General features: G+C 36.2%; 1 protein-coding gene across 1 annotated transcript in view; it reads right to left on the bottom strand.

Annotated features, from left to right (window-relative positions):
* Positions 1-13,872: 13,872 nt before the first annotated feature.
* Positions 13,873-24,489, bottom strand: part of Cbp53E (Calbindin 53E) — a 427,296-nt gene continuing 416,679 nt past the window's right edge. The window contains exons 10-11 of the mRNA XM_067142613.2: positions 21,271-21,342; positions 13,873-20,244 (exon numbers count right to left, since the gene is read on the bottom strand). Of these exons, the coding sequence (XP_066998714.1) occupies positions 20,095-20,244; positions 21,271-21,342 (222 nt within the window). The 3' untranslated portion in view covers positions 13,873-20,094. The remainder of the gene's footprint in view (positions 20,245-21,270; positions 21,343-24,489) is intronic.

The raw sequence follows: 24,489 nt of genomic DNA, 5'->3' as shown, positions 1-24,489 counted from the left end.
ATTTCAGTACAAATTTAGTAATAACAGCATTTTGTCTCCTGTTTCACAAGTTAACGACCCTGGTGTTTTATTCCGTTATAACCTATTATTTAATGACCATATTGAAAATATTTGTAAGAAATCATCACAAAGACTGGGTTACATTACTAGATATTCCAGAGAATTTTCAAACTTAGCTACCTATCGATTGCTATATGTATCTATGGTATACCCTATACTTGAATACTGTACAACTATATGGAACCATTCTCATCAGACCTCTATCCATAGATTAGATTCAGTGCCGGAACAACATAAATTTCTTCATTTATGTTTATTTAGAGCGGGATACTCGTATGAAAATGTTGGTTATACAGCCCTACAACAGTCTTTAAATCTGCATAGTCTGTCACAATGTTTTGAATTCCTGGATACACTTTTCATTTTTAAATTGCTCCACTTCTTAGTGAATTGCCCACAGCTCCTCGAAAAAACATAACTTACACGTACCAGAGAGATGCACGAGGTTTAAGCATACATTGTCTACAAATCGGTACAGGACTAACTATGCATTCAATGGGCCAATTGAACGAATGTCAAGATTTCTAAACAAAGTGGATATATTTAACTTCTCATAGCTAAAATTTAGAAATCAGTTACACAATCTCCAAAAGTGACTATTACTTTCCTGTGCTTACATGTACTATTATCTGTGTATATATTTGTACATCTTCTTCTTCTTATACTCCACTGACCTTTCTTTTTTAGTGTGTTTTGTTTTCTTTATTTTTCTCTATTGTAAGTAAAATGGTATTACTGTTAATGAAATATTATTATTATTATTATTATTATTATTATTATTATTATTATTATTATTATTATTATTATTATTATTATTATTATTATTATTGAACAAGCAGGTTTCCGTAGTAATTTTAGCACAATAGACCACATACTGACTGTAAGAGAAGTGATAAGCAGAGCAAATGAATATCATTTGCCTCTCTGCATTGCCTTTGTTGATTTTGAAAAGGCATTTGACTCTGTCAGCCATACAGCTGTCATGCAAGCTTTACATGAGCAAGGAGTGGAAGCAGCTTACATCCAAGTGCTCAACAATATCTATGAGACTTCTTCAGCTTTCGTTAATATCGGTAAATCAACCCCAGAATTCCCCATCAACAGAGGTGTCAAACAAGGTGATCCCATCTCCCCGAAACTATTCTCAGCGGTCCTAGAGATGGCTATGTCTAAGCTGAGCTGGGAAGAAAAGGGAATTAGAATTAATGGGAAAAGGCTAAATAACTTGAGATTTGCAGATGATATTGCTTTACTGGCAAACGACTTCGAAGAGCTCCAGACCTTAATTACAGATCTTGCATTAGAATGTCAGTTGATTGGCCTAAGCATAAACCTTTCCAAAACAAAAGTTATGTCCAACGAATGGGTTCAAGCTGGAAATGTGAATATTAAGAACATGCCATTAGAAGAGGTCAGTGATTACATCTACCTTGGCCAGATTATAAATATGACAGGTGATATAAGACCAGAAATCTATAGGCGCATCAAGCTCGGATGGCAAGCATTTGGAAGGAATTCTTCAGTATTAAGATCAAAAATGCCAGCAAATCTGAAGAAAACAGTATTTGACCAATGCATCCTTCCTGTGCTGACTTATGGCTGTGAGACTTGGACTCTGAACGAATTCACAAAAGGGAAACTTCGGACCGCGCAGAGAGCCATGGAAAGGTCAATGCTAGGCTATACAAAGAAAGATAGGAAAAGAGCTGATGACATCCGGTCTGTTACAAAGGTTAAAGACATCTTAGAGAGAGTACGCTCCTTAAAATGGCAGTGGGCTGGCCATGTTGCACGAAGAAATGATGATAGATGGACAAAACTAGTGCTGGAGTGGAGTCCGAGAGAACATCGAAGGCCTAGAGGAAGACCACCGGACAGATGGGACAAAGATATCAAGAAGATCGCTGGTACCACTTGGATGAGATCTGCCCAAGACCGTTCTACTTGGAGAAGACTGTTGAAGGCCTACCTATACCCACGACTTAAAGAGGCCACATCATTTTAATGATTGAAATGGCTGATTGTATATTGTATTGTATATTATTATTATTATTACCTATTATTGTTGTTGTTGTTGTTGTTTTCTTCTGAAGACACGAAGCAAAGTTCTCTGCAAAACGTGAAGAGTTTCACCTTGTTTTCTTGACATGGCATAAGCCCAAAAGCCCATATCATGTCTACAAGTACAGGCCATGAAAACATCAATGTTAACAGTTTTGAATTTTTATTAAGCATCTCTTGATGTCTGTACTTCTCTTTTGCAGATATCAAACAAAACACTTGAGTGCACAAAAAGTTTGCTGAACAAATTAAGCAAAAGCGCAAATGTTCTGTCATTGAAATTCTTAATAATTCCCAAAGTGATATTTATGGAATTCAAGTTCCAGCCTTCAGATTCTATGACATTTTTAAAGGCAGTATTCAGTTCGGTATGGTATTGAAGAACTGTTGCAACACCTCGTGAATGGTAGTTCCACCTTGTTTTGCTTGGACTTGGAAACTTACTGTATATTCCCTATCTCTAAGCAGTTCACTTCACTTACTGGAATGGCTGAAAAAACTGTGAATTCCAGTAAGAACTGCTAAGAATAATTTAACTTTTATTATTGTCTTACAACAGTGAAGCAGAACAAGATTAAGTTGATGGACATAGCAGTGCATAAATAAAGCATTGGAGTATTTTATTTTGATAATAGTGTGGATGCCACAATGTTTCCCCATCATAATAGTACACCCATCATAAGTTTCTGCTATCAGTTTGTTTTCTCCAATTCCAAATTTTAGCACTTCTATAATGACATTTGGTATGCCTTTTGCAGTTCTGTATTGCAAAACATCATAAAACCTGATAAACTTTCCTTCATTTTCCCGAGATGAAGTATTTGCATACTGCAAGATACTCAGTTGACTCTTGGTTGATACATCATTAGTTTCATCTGCTTGGATTGACACAAAGGAACTACCGTACTTTTGATTTTGTTCAAAATATATATTGCATTAGTAACACACTGAATAAGTTCATTCTGTATGTTGGAAGAAATCTCCTTAAATATGCTGCAACTATTTAAGTGGTCTCTCATGAAATTTTCTTTCTCTGCTAAAAATTCCAATGTTTCCAAATAATTCCCCTTGTTCACGGAAAATTCTGATTTGTCATTTACACAAAATGCTAGTTTCTGTTGCACTAGGACTATTGAGTTAATGATTTGATTATATGTTTGGTCTGGTCATCTTTCTCATTTTGTTGAATGGCATTAAGACGCATGACTTCTGTTCTTGTTTTGCCTAGCTCAATAAATGTAACTGCAGCTGCAATATGACATGTGGGTGCCTCATGTTTATTTATTTTACTGATACATTTTATGACCAACATAGGACCACTCCAGTCAATTATACAAAGAAAATTTAGTTTTTCTGTGCTTCCAATATTTCTTCATCCTCTCAGATGCTGACATCCTTTCTTCAGTTGAGAACACTCTATCTTTTGCTCTTTTATTAATTTTGGTTTATAGGTCTCCATGTGAGTTGTTGAGAATCTTAATTTTGCCTCATGTTAATTAGTTTTTGCAATGATATTCTTCAAACTTTCCTCTCCTATTCCTGATTCACACCATTCTGAACTGTCTTTTCCAAAAAATAAACTTTAATAACAGTAAAGTCTGTTCCTGTTCAAGCTACTACTCACCCAAGGTGTCATGGTATACTCTTGTTTTGAAATCTCTTAACATATTTACCGTCTTTCTGCTGCAGCATTAACTGAGATGTTGGTCTCTTAACTTTGATTTGTAGTTTTTTTTTGGTAATTTAATCATTAAAAATAAGTTCCATTCTCAATTAAATGGTCCACAATATCCCCTGGCATATCCATTCATAACAATTTCACATCACTCCACAACACTTAGCATATTTTCTCACGTAATTAGCACACTTTTTTGATTACAAGATATTAGAAAAACACAGGTGAAAACTTTGGATGCATAAATTATTCGAGGAATTCAGATATTAAAAAAATATTTACAATTCATTTACATTTAAAAGATACATAAATATAATATACATGCAATTACTTCAAGTCATTTGCGATTAATCGTCATTTGGCGTAAATTTTTTTTCTGAAAAATCTAATAGGGTACATCAGGTAAGTTGGACACATGGGTTGTAGTACTGGTACTGACACTGGAAAATATTCTTCCTGTTAGGAGCTGACAATACGACCTGAAATGAAACAAACATGTACTAATAAAAGTACAATTCATGTAAGTAGATAATAATGACATACAGGCAAAAAATGAAAACTGTCCAACACGAGAAGGGCTGGGCATTGAAGGTGAGGCCCCTGCTATATTTCCCCAAACCGTTCGTATCCAATCTTGTAAGAGTGACATGTCCATCCACCCTTTTTTTTTTTTTTTTGGATGCAAACGTGGATCCCTCACAAAATTTTACTTTGGGCATTGTTTTAGAACATCATATGATGCAAGCTTTCTGCCATCACATGTTACAGCAAGCATTGCAGTACATTGTTTTTTTTCGTTTCCTGTAGTGTGTGCAATAGCAATCGATGTCCCTTTCTTATTGATTGTTCGACTTTGGGGCATACGGAAACTGTTTGGCGTCTGACCTGTGGTTTCTCCCCTACTTTCGGAAGTTTACCACATTTTGATCCGTGAAATGCTTTGTGAGACTTGGTGGTCTCTTGAAGTGCACTTCTCTGTTAGCACGGTAGCGCGTGTTGCATTTGGACACTGAATATTTGCGGCCCACTGCCCTATTCCCGTATGATTCGGTGAACCATAACTAATCACCGCGAGTTTATATGGTTCAGTATTATTCGAATACTTGCTCAATATGGACTAACAAACAATTTTGAGATCACAGAAAACACATGTCGCGTACCTGAAACACTCGTAAAAAACGTTTCTACCAGACTGCAATAGAGTGTCACTTGTCACTTCTGTGCTGATTTTCTCGCTGAACTAGTGCAGTGGTATTTCCTATTGGCTGATAACAGCACGTTGCCTAGTTTTTGGAATGCCCAGTTTTTGGAATGCCCAGTTTTGCAATAGAGAGGCTGCTACCTGAGTAGTTGACATCTTTATTTCGAAACGCATCCGGAGCTGCGTGATAGATGTTCAAAGAAGTGGGTGGGTCAAATACGTGAACATTTCTTTTTCTCCACTTTGGACCCAAAAACATTGGGATGCATAAATTATGCGAGGGCATTAATTATGCGAGAAAGTACGGTAGTAATTATGCACACCTCCTGGCTCACAGAACACTGTTGCTAGCTTACGGGCACGCTGAAGGCCAGCCTTAGAACAGACGTTTAACAAGTATGTTTTCTTCTCAGAACCACTCTCCACATCGAGCCATCTCTTCCATTCCTCCCACACCCCACTTGCCCATAAGGCTGGCAGAACTCAGCCTAAGTGTGAGGAAACGTGCTATGCAACTGCTCTAATGAGTTGTTGAATTCTTGTTGTTGACACTCAAACTGTTTTTCGTTCATATAAACTTACAAAACATTATATCACCTTATTCTAAACGAAAATACATTCGGAGAAGTTTAGGGTAGGTTGAGCCTTGCAGCCTTAATGGACACTTTGGCTCTGAAACCTGTACATTTTAAATTGGCCACAGCTTTCTTAATTACTTAATTTTGTATTGTACGTCCTGCCCCTGCGAATCAAGAAATCATCTTGGAATATGTGCAGCAAAACTGCATTTAAACAATGCCCTACACAAGGTATTCGCATAAAGCCTTCATGAACTGTTAAGACCTTCCTAACATTCGCACCTTGATCTGTTACAAACATCCTGGTGAGCTTTTGTAAATCTGGCAGCTGAATTCTTAATGCAGCACATTGGGTGATAGATTCTTTCATGATGTTTTCACCAGACTTTAGAGTATTGGAGAAGGGGCAGGTTAAAAGAATTCTGTTATTTTTGCCCACTCATTAATGTAGTGAACGCTCTTTTTTTTTTTTTTTTTTTTTTTTTTGTGCTAGGGGCTTTACGTCGCACCGACACAGATAGGTCTTATGGCGACGATGGGATAGGAAAGGCCTAGGAGTTGGAAGGAAGCGGCCGTGGCCTTAATTAAGGTACAGCCCCAGCATTTGCCTGGTGTGAAAATGGGAAACCACGGAAAACCATTTTCAGGGCTGCCGATAGTGGGATTCGAACCTACTATCTCCCGGATGCAAGCTCACAGCTGCGCGCCTCTACACACACGGCATGTAGTGAACGGTAAGGAAACTAAAATTATTAATTTTTGGAATCATCTGTCCACATGTCTGTAGTTGCAGCACCAGAATAATACTGCATTGCATCATGAACAGCCAGTATTATAGCGCGACGAATATCATCAGCCACTTCATGACCTCCAGGAAACAGTTGTCTGTTGCGGTAGCACCTCAGCCACCCTTACTTTACAAAAGTCATTTCCTATATTTTCTTGTGCTACCATTTGAAACCCTGTACCTGACACAACATTGTAAAGGCATAGGTCTAAGGCACGCATTTTAACATAAGCCTCGTTATTTTATGTTTTGTAGAACTAGGAATAACTCGACTGCATGAAGTACTCATCTGAGTTGAAGGAGAAAGAGTGCAATTATACCTTGCTAATGTACTGGTATTTGAGCTTCATAAGAGACACTGCCTATTTTGGATTGCATAAATTCGGTTTTCTGTCTCTTGTCATCAATGACAACATCAAATCGTTCCTATAGTTAACTCTTCCCAGCACTATTTTCTTTGAATGCATTCAATTTATTTTTTATTTTACTCTCAACTTCACTTAACCATGTTCAATGAGCACCTAACCGTACTGAACTGAACTGAACACAAGTGTTCTGGATTTGTCACTAACATGGCCCACGATCTTCGTTTTTATTTTTACAATTTGTTTTACATCGCACCGACAGAGATAGGTCTTATGGCAACGTTGGGATAAGAAAGTGCTAGGAGTGGGAAGGAAGCGGCTGTGGCCTTAATTAAGGTACAGCCCCAGCATGTGCCTGAATTGAAAATGGGAAACCACAGAAAACCATGTTCAGGGCTGCCGACAGTGGGGTTTGAACCCACTACCTCCCAGATGCAAGCTCACAGCTCTGCGCCCCTAGCCGCGTGGCCAACTCGCCCGGTGCCCATGATCTTTGAGCTGAAATGTAACATAAAAGCTCTTCAGTCTGTCGAACACACAGGTTAAATATAAATATTATCCTACAAAATACTTGTAAAAAACATTAAACAAGGGATAAAAATACACACTGTTAAAAGCCTTACCGGGCGAGGAATTGTAAATCATAGCTTGTACGCTTAAACCCTGTACCTTTGTAGATTGTAACACAAAAATTATAATGTGTCCATTTTCCTTGAATGAATAAATATAAGAAAATAAAACTGACTTTTTATGTTGAGCACAGTATAAATCAAACTGGAATAACTTGAAAAAGTCAGTTATTTTGTTGTGATTATAGAGTTTTATTTTAAATAATGTATCCCAATTAGCACTTTGCTGAGAGTGGAGGAGAGCTTCATTATCACAATCGAACATCCCTCACTTTTCTGCAAAGTGTGTTTGCTCTCTCGTTTCACTGTGACGTATGCTTGCTACGTAAACTGCCCGCATTTACATCACGCACGCCCGGTTGCACTGGCCTAAGCTCAACAAGCGCCCAGCTAAGCACCTCTGCTATATATGGACACCTACTTACTGGTTTCTCCAAAAAAATATATTACCTTACAACAACCACTCTCAGCCAGAATATCAGCTGTTCTACTACATCCTTCTATTGAAATAAAGTTCCCACTCTGTATGTTTGCCGCTGTTGTATTCAATCCATCACACTCTGTCTTTCCTTCTATGCCATTATCTTTCAGGTATTCCATGAGGGCTCTCTGGTTGATGGCTTGATGCAGGCAACCAACGTCGATCCATGCCATTTTGTCATGAGCTTCAATGATGCTGCTTTTAACATCCTTTGTTCTGATAATGCAAGTAATTGTTTTCTGTCTTCTGCTTCTCTGTACCTCCCAATCTCCTTGATTTGCATAGCTATCCCTATCTTGACAGTCAGTGATGGCCAGAGATAGGGTGGAAAAATCTTTTTCCTTCAATAGGAGTCTTGTTAGCTTCATTTATAATGTTTACAGGTTTCAGTGAAGGCTTATCTTGAGGGATGGGACATTCTTCTTCAGTATTCCAGGTTGCCAATGGTTCAGATTCTTTCCTACCAGCTTTCAAAGTGTTTATTTTTCATTTCGTTCCTCTGAAGTCTGAGGGGCCCCTTTTTTATTAAGTTGGTTGCTTTAGCTGGTGGTCGAGTTCCTGGCTTATTGTTGACTTGATCTACTTAATCTCCTCATTGAGCATATTGTCCATGTTAATTTTCATGTTGCCCATGATCATTTCCATTGGATTACAGAGCTTTTCAGCTATCTTCAATCAATCACCATTGATCTGCATTTAGGGCTGTTACGCAGGTGGCAGATTACCTAACAGTTCTTTAACTAGTCTGTTCTTAAATGATTTCAAAGAAGTTGGAAATTTATCTCCCTTGATAAATTATTCCAATTCCTAATTCCTCTTCCTATAAATGAATATTTGCCCCAAATGTTCCTCTTCAATTCCAACTTTATCTTCATTTTATGATTTTTCTATTATTATTATTATTATTATTATTATTATTATTATTATTATTATTACTAATTATTTTAAGCCCATATTGGAGCACTTTAATCAATCCATATACATTTAAGTATTAAGAGTATTAACTACAAATTTGGCTTATGTTTCTTCTTCTGCTCCTAGGACTTCTTCATTCTTTCTGACCTGGCTGTCCTTTCTTTGTCAGTTATGGTGTTCCATTTGCATGTAAACGTTTTCAGTTTACCTCTCAAGTCTCTTTTTCTCAGGATCCTCTTCTCTTTTCGGTCTTCAGTTTGCTGCATTGCCAAGCCTAATTCATCTAAATCATCTTGGACTTCTTTGAACCAGTTATTCTTGGTTTTACTTTTCCAAAAGTAGTTGAAAAGATGTTCCAGTACCCTGAAATTCAACCCTCCTTTTCTGCTTTGTGTCTATTATTGACTCAGTTTCCTGGTGTACAACTTCATTAGGTAATAATCGCTATTGTCCATCTACTTGGTGTTTTTTGTTTATGATTGTCCTAACGATTCTTCTTTCTGTCTTCTGTAATTTATCTGTTGTTAATTTGGTGTTCAAATTGAATAGTGTTTCACTAGTATAGGTAGCTTCAGGTTTAATATCAGAGTTGTAGTGTTTGAATTTTGCATTTACCGAGAGAGATTTCTTCTTGTAAGTTGGCCAAGTGATACGATGTGCTTGTTTCAATTTAGTTGTTCTATTTTCTACTGATACTTTCTCGTTTAAGTTCCAAGTAATAATCTCCCCAAGATACTTGAATTTATTTACAATCTTAATTTTGTTGTTGTTATTAAGTGTGATAGTTGGTGTTTCAACCTTGAAGGTTTCCGTCTTTTCAAATAAGATTTGTAGTCCAACTTTTGCTGCTAATTTTTTGAGTTCTTCAGTTTGGTGTTTACCCTCTTCCACACTATTTGCGAGCAGTGCAAGGTCATCTTCAAATGACAGGCAATTGAGTTTGATAATTTGCCAATCTTGATGTTTGGTTGGAATTTTTTAGTCCATTCTCGCATGATTTTCTCCAGTGTGCAATTAAATAGTAATGGTGAGAGACTGTTACCCTGCTGAAGTCCAGTCCGGATTTAAAATGATTCAGACAACTCCCCTCTGAATTTAACTTTTGATTTAGTGTTCTTAATGGTAATTCCAATAAGGTTGATAAGTTTTTGGTGTAATCAAAATTCCTTGAGGATTTTAAGTAATGACTCATGATGGATGCTGTCATATGCTTTCTTGAAGTCAACAAAAGTGATGACTAACTTTTTGTTTCTCACTCTTTGATGTTTCATGATCCACTTAAGACTGATGATTTGATCTGGACAACGTCTTCCAGCTTGAAATCCTCCCTGATATTCTCCAAGTTCTTGGTCAAGTTGGTCGAGTTGTTCCTGAATTCTTGTTAGGATAATTCTAGACAGGATCTTATATGCGACATCAAGTAAAGAAATCCCCCAGTAATTATTTGGATCCAATCTATCACCCTTTCTGTGTATTGGATGAATTATAGCTGTGTTCCATTCCTCAGGCAGTTGTTCAGAATTCCAGATGTCTATGAAGTGTTTGTGGAGGTTTCAAAGTGTTTGTTTATTTGCATTCTTCCACAGCTCTGCAACCACTCTTGATTATCTCCTGCTGCCTTGCAGTTCTTGAGCCAACCAATCGCTTTGATTACTTCATTGAAATCTGGTGGTATAACCTTTTCTAGACTTGTTTTATTTTTTGGATAAGGATAAAATTCTAAGTATTCTTTTGGTTCCTCAGCATTTAGTAATTCTTTGAAGTAATTGGCTAGAATTTTGGCATCCTTTTGATTATTGTGTGCTAGTTTCCCTTGTGTATTTTTCATCATGAGTGTGGGTGGAGTATACTTTGATTGACATTGTCTAAATGTCCTGTAATAGTCCCTTGCCTTGTGTTGTTTGAATGACTCATCTATGATGTTCAGATTTTTTTTTATTTGTAAATTTTTGAGCTGGCTATTTACCTATCACTGTGCGATACTTTCTTTCTTGTCCAATTTTCACGCTGAAATCTCCAAGCATTATTTTAACATGGTTGTCAGGGATATTTGATATCAGTTGGTCAAGCTCTTCCCAAAATATTTCAGTTTCTTTATTTTTCATGTTTTTGTCATTTGTTGGGATATGGACATTAATCAATGTATATATTTTGTTCTCTACTTTAATCATTAAGGTTGCCATTCTTGGGGAGTTTGATGAGAAGTCCTCCACTGAATCAAATATGCTGGTATGGACCAGGAATCCCATTCCAAATTGGGGGACATTCTTCATTACTCTTTTTCCTGGAGATCCTTTGTAAAGACGTTATCTTCCAGATTCAAGTGGGTCCTGATCTGTGTTCTGTAGTTCCTGAAAGGGCTGATATTAGAATCCTGTGTTGATCCATTACATTTGTTAAGTGTTTCAACTTTCCAATTTTCATTATCAAGTTTATGTTTACTGTTGCAAAGAAAGAGAATTTCCCTGGTTTACTGAATTTTAAGTCTGTGTCTGCAGTTTGTCTGTTGGGCTTCCAGGTGCTCTGACTCACTGAGTGGTGTCTTTTCTTGGGCTACAATGTATGTCCAAGCCGGTGGATTCTTTCATTAGAAGACTCTCGATGTTTGGTTGATTGTCTGATCATTGATCAAAGTTCTGACTGTGGTCAGGATTTACAATTCCAGATGTGATTTGGAAAGGTGTTTAATGAAATATGGTGTGATGATGAATGAAATTGTGGAGTGTGTTTGGTCCATGAGAGCTATTTTATTTCACTCAAGTCTGCCAGTAAACCGGTAAGGACCCCTCTATCTGCCACCTGGGATGTGCCACGTTGGAGTATCACCTTTCCGCCTATGACAGCATAGGATTTTTCTATTATTGAAAACTCCACTCAAACTTATTTGTCTACTAATGTAATTCCAAGCCATCTCTCTACTGACAGCTCAAAAAATTCTGTCTAAATTCAAATGGGGAGGAAATGAATTTTTCCTTTTTAAATGAGTCTACCTCATCAATACAACATACAATTACATAACATATTAAAATTAATAATACAGGACCTGTTTCACCCTCTTATTGGGCATCTTCAGCTGTTTGAAAGAGATTAAAATCACTAAAAAGCTCTAGGCTACTTGGGTTGAGTTCTTAAAAATTCTTGAGAACAAATTTTTTGTAAAACAGGAGCCATGAAGATGACTTCACCTAAAAAGTTCGTGAAAAAATGTTACTAGTGCTTTTTAGTGATACCAATCTGATCCACATTAACGTACCTCCACAATCTTTTGAGTCTTCCCTGGTGAGATTTGTTGAATAATTTTCATTTTTGCAATGATTACTACAAAATAGAATCACCTTTCTTGGTACATGCTCCTGGTTTCCATTGGCCATCTTCATTTGACTGTTTAACACTTTAGCGTTTCTTTTATAAGAATGTGGTTTAATGGTGATAGCAATGTAGTAGAGTACGAGTCCAACTCGTTGGCTGAATGGTCAGCGTACTGGCCTTCGGTTCAGAGGGTCCCGGGTTCGATTCCCGGCCGGGTCGGGGATTTTAACCTTCATTGGTTAATTCCAATGGCCCGGGGGCTGGGTGTTTGTGCTGTCCCCAACATCCCTGCAACTCACACACCACACATAACACTATCCTCTACCACAATAACACGCAGTTACCTACACATGGCAGATGCCGCCCACCCTCATCGGAGGGTCTGCCTTACAAAGGCTGCACTCGGCTAGAAATAGCCACACGAAATTATAGTAGAGTATGAGAAGGCTCATACTCATACTCAGTCGGAGATGCGGATGGAGCCACTTGTTGTATGATTGAAATTGATGACGACAACTCGTTGTTCAGGAATTATGGATTTAATGAGTATGGAAATCTAAGTTTTTAAATTTTTTATTGAGCAGATGAATTTACTTCCCTAAAGGGTGAACTCTTACGTAATCTGAACAAACATGATGCTACTACGCAAACATATAATGACGCTGGTGATGCTTCACTTTGCATCAGAGTACAAGTTACGAACACTTGCTCAAGAATACTTTGTTAACAATGCCTTGCACATTAGACAAATTTTGTAAGATTTGGTTAATATTAAGATTGATAAGAGAGAGTTAATGAAGTGGTGTGGAGGGATGATGATTGTATTGCTTTGAATGGAAAGAAGATAGATGAGTATAAAGTTACTAAGATTTGGATTTCTAACAGATTGCAAATTAGTTGATTTGAATGTTAGACAACATGTTAAAAGGTGAGGATGATGATGATGAGCAGATCGAGCTCTGCTATTTGATGTCAGTGTTAGAAGAGCTGTCTAAAATTTTAAAAATAAGTCAAGTATTTTTTGGATTATGCGATATCCTTTCAGAAGAATGTTTTGATGAGTATGGTGAGTTTTCAGTCCCACCTGTAAGATTTATTGCTGAAAGTGCCCTTCGAGGAAAGAAGTCTGATATTGATAGTAGGGCTTTTAAGTTTTGGGGTGAAGAAAAATCAAAGTGTTATCTTAGTTACTTGTTTGATCAAGGGTATTTCATCAATCATGAATCAGTCTATGAATTACATTTTGTTATGGTTAATAATGGTTACAAAGAGCTATTTCTTGTTTACATGAAGGTTTAAATTGTATTATGGTTGCAGAAATGATTGATAAATTTTTGAATTGAAGGTTTAAATGGAAGAAATGGCAATGACCATGTATAAAGAATTATTGTGATATGGTGATTTCAAACATACTTTTGTAGCATATGGTGCTATTGAATTAACTGATGTGTCATTGCTACTTTACAAGCCTTATTTGTACTGGACTAGTCATGATTATCATGTATGATGATTACACCTGAGAAACTGTTGGTCACGTTATTCATCTGATTTAGGACCGATTATGGTATGTTAAATAAATCTAAGTTATGATCTCTTAATCTTGTTTTATCCTACTGGTCTTGTGAATATTACAGTGTGTGTTGAGTATTTTTCTTGATGGTAATTATTTAATTGGTGTTCCACACTAGCAACAGTGGTAGACTTAGGACTGGATGGAACAATTGGCTATCTCCACATGTTTTCAGTTTATTGAGTATGGCCATTGCTTAGGAAGTAAAGTTTATTTATTAAATAAAATCATAAAATTCTTGTTATGTAAGTTCTGCATTTTATTATATTAAAAACATTTTATGACTCTATACAGGTTGTCCACGACAAATCGATTACATGATATACTAGTTACAATTTATGAAAATCACAATTTTATGAGTATTTACACATATTGCAGCATGTCTAGTTAAAATGTTCATTATTCCTTTCAACAATAAATTCCCTGTCTTGATAAATGTCATGTGATGGAATCTTAAAAAAAGAAACTTATAATATTTTGTCATAGGAAACTAAAGAAAATTATTGGATGAGCTAAATGGTAAGTCAACAGTATAGGCTACATATTAGAGTCATGTATATTTATTTGTGCGTTGTTTTTGACAACAGTTCTTCAGAAATGCAGTAAGTTTTGACAACATTAGGACAGATGTGGAAATGTAAATATTAGGCATATTGTGATTTAGACTTCAGAGGGGATGATAACAAATTATGGTGTTAGAAATCATATACCATCCGATTGATAGGTGTGCTAGCAATTTTGGCATATGTGAAGATTTTTTGCCTTTGAACTGGCAATTGTAAATTCAATGTTACAAGTCATAAAAGAACTGGGGTTTAGAGCAAGTAAAGATTAAGGAAAAGAATTAATTGGTGATTTATATGATAGAATAGAGCATTAAAGAATGCTTTGCAGTGAATATACGAATGACCACAGCAGAACTGGAACATAAGTTATTTTGAAACGGATAAATTGCCTACCTTTTTCATCATCTAGACTAGCCTATATATATGGTCACCATAGCCTTCTGAAGCTGAAGGAATTCATATCTCATCAACTACACAACATTGTATACTTACCCCTACATATGCTATGCAGTCAAAAAGATAAAATGTACCACCCTTGTGCACCTCTGTGGTGTTTGTGTGGCAGCAATTATTATAAATGTAACAGCTCCAATAATCAATGCAACAAAAATCAAACTTGTCAACACCCTTATGCTCCATATTATGTCCTATGTATCAGACATGGAATTTATGTACTGCTGACTGCGCTACCACATTGAGGCATGTGAGATGTGGTGCTGGTGATACATGCTTTGCATTCTGTGGACAGCATACACAATTAACGGATCTGTTCTTGAAGAAATACGACCGCAACAAAGGTTGGCAACCCTGATACACAACAGAATCCTTACATCCTTTAGGCAAATTGCTTGCAGCACCCAAGTGGAGAAATTGGTGGTCCAGGGGAAGTCCATCAAGAAATGGGATTGTGGCAGGCCGCCAATCTGTTGGACTGACCTTGTCAAAAGCCTGGAGCAAGCAACCTGGTTGGCTGAACACCATAGTTGACGGCAAGGAGCAGTAAGGCATGCACTGTGTGCCAACATACCATAACCAAAACATCATAGCCACTAAATGTATGTAAAGATGGTTAGAATACAGAGACAGTTTGCTCACAGTAGATCAAATGCACCTGGGTATAGTTGATTTAGGGAAAAATACCTAGGTATATTAAAACAATATCTACTTCTGCTCTATCACTGGTGAACAATAACAATAAATCTAAATTCCAACTACCAAAGACTGTGTAGAAGTAATAGAATAACTTTGTTACTACAGCAAACATGCTGGTTCCCGAACTACAAAAGCCTCATACATTTAAATGAAAGTTAAGTCAGTGTAATTAAAATCAGTTTGTTAAAAATTAATGGAATATACACTCTAATAAAATAAATGTTTTAATATGCTTATTGGTTTTGCTCCATACTCCTTATAACAAACTGCTTCTGAAACTTAATAATACCTGTGAAATTAAATTCCCTATAACCTACTCTGATTTATACAATTTCTTAGTTTTATGGTGAAAATGATATTCATTTCTGAAGAACTATTGTTGTTTGTTATTGCATGGGTAAAGCAGTTGATTTCTTGTGGACAAACTTTATGATGTATGTACATCATTCATTAGATAGATCAATTTTATATTAAAATTTAAAGTTTATTAACTGGATTAAGCAGTATAAAATAAATTATTTATATTACCAACAGTCATAAATGTCTACCTCTATGCAACGATTTTCCAGGATGTTAATTAGGCAACCCAAATATATTTTTTCAGACATGATCATAAATAACAAACATTATATTAGCTTGATTGGCATTAAAATGATTTCTGTGTTATGATTAAGCCTACCATACTCTTTTATTTAAGATTCCTCATTTGAAGTATAACTACCCAAAATTCAATCATAGCAAAATATATCTTCATTTAACCTCTTCTGAGCTTAAACCTTTATCAAGATATGGTATTACAGTCTGTTGTACACTTAGCATTCAAATACATACTTTCTGTTTATATTACACTATAAATTACACACTTGAAATAAAGGTTCCTGTCTGTTTAAATTCTTTTCCATTCCAACTGAATGTTTTATAGACTAGAAAGAATTATTCCAAGATTTAGTTTCATTCATGTTACTTCATATAATTTGCAATTTTAACATTTGCTATTGCAAGATTCTCAAAATATAAATCTACAGTTTATGCTTCCTCTAAAATATTTATTCGTCAAGTTATCTTCAGAATAAAATATTTTTCTCCATGCCAGGAAAATTACATTATCCATTCAATTAAACAATTACAATATAACATTGCTTTGTGATACAAGTGTTATTACCCGCACACTTCATCTTGGTGCACTTACACCCTAGTGCTGAATCGATTGACCTCGGCGAACTTCGAGATTCGTACTGGCAACCTTTGAAACACAAACTATGAATCGCTTAAGCATCGTTGTGCGACATCTGGCGTACACTTTACGTACTAGTACTGTTGTTGTTTACACAACACAGCCAAAGTATAGAATTCATGCTAGGAACAAAATTTGCATCGAGAAATGTTTTATAATGTTATATAATGTGTATGTGACATAGTTGTTGGCTTAAGATGATAATAGTTTAGAAATTTCATAACGATCGATCATATTCTTGATTCAATTCAGATTTCATTTTCATTCAGTTGGCAGCACCAGGCAGCACTATCGATACCGGGACAGCTCCCTCCTTACTCCTCACCCCCGTACACAAATGCACCAAGATAAAGTGTGCGAATAGTATTATTCAAATTATAATTTCAGAAATAGTTCAATTCAGAGTTGCCACTGGTAGTTAACTACAGTCATGCAGTCCCAGGGTCTGCACTGCTTTTCACACTCCTGATTCTAGGAATATTATCAGCCCTGGAGATCTGTGTGTCTCAGTAGCAGCCCATTTGCAATCTACTGCCCGTCACCAGTGTAGTCAGTGTTGACTCTCATATTGTTAATGCAATGTCAACTGCATAACTGTTAGTGTATGACTCAATGGCTGACTGAACTTTTCTTTTTGGCGTTTGTTTTGTTCATTTGTTTTCTGCATCTGTTGATGACAGTAACTGATGAACTGTGTTAGGTGATCCTGACCCATATGAATGATCCAAATTTTAATGAAAAGTTTTTGAAAATTCTCGATGAGCTAGAAAGTGACATGTCCGACGTAGAAATTTCTGAGGAAGAGGATGGTGATTCTAAACATAACAAATGTGACTCAGATGACTGTAAAAGTAGAGAGGAGATACCCAAAGGAGAATTGGAAAGTGAAAATAATAAGGAACATGATAGAAATTTTTTTTATGGCAGAAATAGATTCAATTGGTAAACTGGAAAAACAAGTGTTAAATACCATACTATATGTATTCAAGTAAGTAATTAAAGTGCAAAATTAGTGCTAAACCTGTATCTTTATAAATCTTCTTTATATACATCCAGAAGTAAATTACATCCCTGGAAATATGCTAATTTTGAATGTGAAAGTAGAACCCATTTTAATTTTCTCCCTTCCTGGTGTATTATATTACATCAGTTATATTGAAATACTTATATACTGTATATTATATTCTTGAATTTACAACAGTGTACAGTACCCACAGGGACAAGAGGCTCAGTGGGAGTGACCTTGAATATGTGATGCTGTAGCTAACTGGATCAGAAGAAGCTAAACCTCTTAAACCTAAAATCAAACACTATTAAAGATCCTACACACCCTCTGTAGCTGATCATAGAAAAACATTAAAATATAAATTTTAATATACAGTACATCTAAAAACTGGAAGGGGTGTACTCTGTACACCAGGTTCTCCTGCAAGAGGTGGTAGGGACACAGATCAGTAGATTAACCACAATACAATAAAGGATTCCTCTTACTCAAGTGCAAATACCTCTTACACTACAGCAGGCTGGTTTAAATCCATACCTTCATATTTTAAGATATAATTGCCATTTTGTACAAATATTCACTTTTAATGTAATATTACAGACTGTTTTACATCTACTGTAATTCAATATTTTGATATTATTTACACTCTTGTAAGAATACATTGTAGTAAATATTCCCAGTATTGTTAGATTCTTAATGAATACATATGACAGTAATGCAAACGGGAAACAGGAAAAAATACTGATTTAGAGGGATTGAAAAAAATCCATTCTTTAAATTACATTTTGACAAATAATCAGGTTATTGGAATATGCTCTGTGAAACAATAAGTCACATTACTTTTCATAACCTTATTACAACATTATGAAGGAAATGTAAGTTGTAAAGAACAGAAATTACTTTCACACAATATTGTTCAAGTAAAATCCAGTCTTATTATTTCTTAACTTCATTGCATATTTTAATGAGTGCAGATATTTCAGCTAATAGACCACACACTGTGAATGGATCTAATTAATATAATTTTATTAAATGTTTGGAAATATTAAAATTAATCAACTGTAGACATATGGTACTTCTTTATTTTCCATTGGAATACATTTTGAGCATTTTGGTTTATGTCCAGTGTTTTCCAAACCTGGTATACAGTATATACATTCTCTTGGCACTGTAGGGAATGATTTGAATCTGCAGGCAGTAGTGGCTTTTGAGAATTTCATTCCTGGCGGTTCATAAGGGAAAGACTGATTTTTCTGGTAGGTCCATTGCCAAACTAAAATCTCTGAGGAATACAGATTGACTACGGTAACACATGAACAGTTTTTCCAGTGCTGACTGTAGATACATACGGTACATCATCAGTAAACCATCAGATAAATTCTTATAGTACGGTGATTTACTTCTTGGGAATGATCTGCACAGGGTAAAGCATTTTATTGACCTGCTAAAAGTACCATCTTTAAGATACAATGATGAATTGTTGATTCAATTGTCCATAGCTGGTCCTTGACTACTCTTAGGGTCCTGACAGATCGATGATAAATACATGATACAGTAGTAGTAGTAGTAATAGCCTAATTGTTGCTGTTATTCATTTTGGTAACCATAGCTTGGAATATCACTAATGATAGTTAATGATCACTATTAACCACTGTGGTAAAGGATGACAGAAATTTCTTCAGCTTCTCTAGAATCACCATGCAAAAGATGAAGTCTTGAAAATTTACATTGGGCTGATGACCTTAGATGTTAGGCCCCTTTAAACAACAAGCATCAACATTCTACATTAATAAACAGAGAGCATTTTACCTCTTTGTATTACCCTGCACTGCTCTTCTCAGGATCTCTTTCCAATATTCAGCAAACTAACCTTCTCATTCTCTGTGTCAAAAGGACTTTCTGTTTATCCTAAGATCTCTTTACCTGTATAAAATCTTTATCAGAAATTAAAATGGTTGTGTAAGTTATTTATTTTACAATATATATATGTAGGAATCATATGTTTGTTTCAATATAATATGTTATTGTGTCATTTCATTGCAGGGGAAGCCACTACTGTCTGCAGACAATATCATTGAAAGTACAAATATATGTAGAAGTCTCTTTCAATAAAGCTGAATAAATTAGCCTACTTAAAAGGAATGCAGTTAATGGAAGGAAAAGGAATTCAGAAAGATATGTACAAAACCAGTTATATATTGTCTGTTATATTTTTTATTAAAATACTGATATTATTAATTGCCATTACATTTAAAATATACCATAATCAGTATAAATTACCATGTCATTAGCCTATCAGATAATTGTTGAACTTAAACAATTTGATTAGGAACATATGATGAAAGGAATAGGCATGCAACTGGAATGTTGCAGTGCATCAAGAGTTGGCATAGATTGCTATTAAGCAGAGGTTTTGAAATCTGATAACCTATAAAAAGTCAACGATGAAGACTGAAGGGAAAATGTAGGATGGATTAGGATAATGTCCATGGTTGTTAAGAGTTTATTTTATGCAGTCGTATCTTCTTCCTGATTATGTTTAGCCAAGGCTAGCAGAATCATAGTAAGCTCTTTCCTATTGATCTTGCCATCTTGGTTGTAATCAACACCTCTCAGTATTGTTTCTTCAAATTCATGTAGATCTTGTGCATCATAATCCTAGAGAATAGAAACATTTATTACACATAAAATACTTGTATAAAGAAAGTGAAGCCACAACAATTTCTTTGCAACTAAAACAGAAAGGTAGTTGGCCACTTGGCCTTTAGAGATTTTCAGTGACTGTAGGAAGGGAATGTATGCAATTTTGATGGATGTTGTTGAAAACTGACACTCAAATTCACTTTCAAGATAGGTGATACCAACAAAAATTATAAAAGTAAATACATGCAAAATATAGGCTGGGCACAGACCTAGCCACTTGATTTCACTTAATGCAATGGTTAGAAATAGTGGTAGCCTTTACCTTTTGCTCTTCCTTAGGCCATGGCCATTAAAGAGATGACTTTGCTTTAATTCTTTCCCAGTGATTGTGACATATGAGGGAACTAAAGGAAGGTATAAGAAAAGCAGAGGCAGACTTAGAAGATGCTTTCTAGATGTGGTATTTAATGATTTCAAGGTAAGGGGTATAGAAGCAGAAGACATTATACTAGTTCTGAATAAAGGGTTGTATGACTGTACATACGTATACAGAGGGGCATAGCTAAAGTGGGGGGGGGGGTTGTTATTGGGGGGTTAAACAGGAACTGACAATAAACAAGTGAAAGTCAACTCAGTGGATTGGCTGTTTTGAACATTCACAGAGGCATAATTGTAAAACCAACAGATCTCTTGGTTGTATTTTATAAGAAGTCTCAAAAGTTGGTTTTTAATCTGAATATACCATTTGCTGTAAAACTGATGACCTTGATCATATTGTTCTTGTTCTGTATTTTAATGTACTGCAATCTGAATATCAACATAATTCAATTGCATCAGTGTCCTTATTATAACACTTATGCATGCACACACCACACAAGCACAAGCACCTTCATTATGTTCTATCATCATATTGCAACTATAACCCCCACCCATCGGTCGATCCTGGCTACGCTACTGCGTATATATGTATTTTATTCTTCCAGGAATATGAAATTAAGACCGATAAGTGCTGCAAGATGTCACATATTTTGTTTACAGTACCTTTTTGACTAGTTCCAGCAGATCCTTGAGGAATCCTCTGAGTTCTTCATTTTCTATAGTTCCATTGTTATCCTGTAAATAAAATGGAATGCATGTGTCAGTTTATTTCACAAGGAGAAAATAAAAGTGAAACTATCCTTAGATGCATTTTTGTACTACCGGTAAGTATTCAATAAGGCAGAAAAAATTCACTCTTTTCTTTTCTTGTCATGTCACGAAAGATAAAGTCAACAATTTCTTTTTCATTCTTTCAATAAAATAATCCCATGGACAACTGGCATTACATACATTATAACACCCCCCTTCCCATGGTACTACAGCCCTGAATGGCTTTGACCTACCAAGCGACCGCTGCTCAGCCTGAAGGCCTGCAGATTACGAGGTGTCGTATGGTCAGCACGATGAATCCTCTTGGCCGTTATTCTTGGCTTTCAAGACTGGGGCCACTATCTCACCATCAGATAGCTCCTCAGTTGTAATCATGTAGGCTTAGTGGACCTCGAATCAGCCCTCAGATCAACGTAAAAATCCCTGACCTGGCCGGCAATTGAACCCAGGGCCTCCGGGTAAGAGGCAGGCACACTACCCCTACACCAGCGGGGCCGGCATGCATACATTATGCTGGGCTATACCGGGTGGTACAGCTGCCCTTATTTTTCTCCAAACATATGCAACCAGCAAGGAATTAAATGTCTCTTAGTCCTGTCTTGCACATCTTACAGCAATTTTATGTGCAGTTAGCCCAATAAAGACTTCCCCACACAATACAAAAACAGTACAAGAGGCAATAAGTGAGGCCCATCTCAAAAACACTGTACCATTTTATGCAGAGTGAAGTCCGATACTCCAGTCATTTTCACGAAATGTTACTCTACTGTACAAACCATAGCTACTCCTTTAGCTGTTGGTAGAAAAATTGGTTCAAGAGGCCATTTTCTTTTTATAGAAAAGGGTGGTCATGGTATCATAGTAAACGTGATAGGTTAGGGCCAATTACAGACATGTCAATTCACCACAGTTTTGTATAGTCTCATTACATCAAAGTTGAGAGAAACGTGTTTATCACAGTATTTTATAATCTATGGCATGCAAATGCTGTACATCAAATGTTATAGATTACGCCATGTTATTACTACCATTACATCATTCAGTAAAGTCATAAAACTGGACCTTAAGGCTGTAATACATCAGGAGCTTTCCGAAGCGAGAACTTTCGCTCTGTTCGTGAATACAGAGTTAAAAGAGCTGGATGTTCACGCAGGAAGTAGCTGCTCAGAATTAGGCATGTTAGATGTACCTGGATAAGCTGCATGGAGCAGTGAGGGTACAAAACTCTATTGAGTCGTGCCTTTTTAAATTTTCATTTCGTACACTTCTAGGCATCCTTTACGAAGACTTGACTTTTCTGAAGTCTCAGATATTCCTCTAAGGAACAGACATAATAATTATCACCATGTCAACATCAACTACGGACAAACTCATTATGAGTACCACCTGAAGCATTATGTTGGATTAATTTAACCAAGTAATAGGTACATACTCCATGCGTAGGGAACGACTGCAACTGTTTGGGCTTAATAGTGACATGATTCTTTAGCACACTGTGGTGTTTGCACCAAAGTAAACCTGTCTGCACATTGGAGTTCAGAACTTGCAGCATAAATATTAGTTTTGAAGCAATAACGTAGATTACTTCATTAGTACAGAGATACGAGACCTACTCTTCAACACCTGGAGTGGCTACATGTTACTAATTGCAGCCAGCATGTGAGTTTTTTGACAGTTTCAGAGGTAGAATCTAGCTATGAGCTTTTAATTTTTTAATTTTTATACTCTTAAAGGCATTCGTAATTAAGGTTTAACTTATTAAGTTTTAACTTCCTTAAGTGTCAAAAGTCACTTTTCACCTTTAAAAAAAAAAAAAAAAGCGTACATCAGAAAGGAATAATAACACACGACCATATGGCAAACGGCTACAATGAATGAAGCGCACTGCACTTATTTTCAGCATTGTGACACACCCATTCTATCAAGCAACTGCGCACATTCAACTAAAAGAACGACCTGACTTCATACGTAGGGCATATGAAATAGAACATCTTTACAGCAAGGTGCAGGCAGGTTCCACCACATACGTTGCAGCAAGCAAGAATGACTCACCTCCACCATTCTCAGATTTGCATTAATGAAGGAAGTGGTCATTTTGAACGTTTCCTTCATTAATAGAATGGCCATGCACAAGCCTATTGCACCTCTGCCGGTAATAGCTTATTTTACAGCAAATAGCTCTTTTAAGAGTTTCTTAGAAACGAACATAACAGAGTACCTGCAACATGAGAACTGGTCATGATTTAGATTTGTCTTCAACAACGTGATCACACGAACTTTTAACAACGAAAAATATTTGTCCTGTATCAGACTCAAACTTCCGACTTACGAGCACCTCTTTCCTCCTCTAACTTCAAGCAGGCTCGGCTATCAAGATCTGTAGTTTGGCAGCATTATATCAACACTACTTCGAATCATTCAGCCATCATATTCTCTGTACATGAAGTTTCTGTGATACAGAATTTTCACAATTCTTTACCATTGTTTAGTATTTTATTGTTAATGCTGATTTCGTTGATATGAATAAACGAATTATAGAAAGCGTAGTAAGACCAGACTTAGCTGTGAGTAGCCAAGGTCAATGTTTTTAGGTTAGGCTATAATCTGCGGGTTGCATAAAACTGAATGAATAGGGGCAGCTGTACCACTCTGTATACTGTATTCAATATTTTGATAATACAAAGTGACAGAAAAAATGTCGCCTCAATTAATTTTGTTCTTAAAGCTATACTACTAGGGTATCAGCTTCCAAAATTTGCACCCAGATTCTTCAGTTCATGGTAGCATTGCAAGTCACATGTATTAGTGTGGAAAGGGGAGAACTGGAAGAGATCCAAAGGAAAGCAGCATGATTTGTTCTGGGTGGTTTGTGACAAAGAAGCAGTGTTATGAAAATGTTGCAAAATTTGGGCTGGGAAGACTTGGGAGTAAGGAGACAAGATGTTCGACTAAGTGATATGTTTTCAGCTGTCGGTAGAGAGATGGCATGAATGGCATAAGTAGACAAATAAGCTTGAACAGTATTTTTAAAAGTAGGAAAGATCATAATATGGAAAATAAATTTAGATTTCAAGAGGAGAAATTGGAGCGAATATTCATTTGTAGGACAAG

This window comes from Anabrus simplex, chromosome 3 (assembly GCF_040414725.1).
Source record: "Anabrus simplex isolate iqAnaSimp1 chromosome 3, ASM4041472v1, whole genome shotgun sequence".
NCBI classification, from domain to species: Eukaryota; Metazoa; Arthropoda; class Insecta; order Orthoptera; family Tettigoniidae; genus Anabrus; species Anabrus simplex.
Note: the sequence above shows the minus strand (reverse complement) of the source record. Positions and strands in the feature narration are given on the sequence as shown.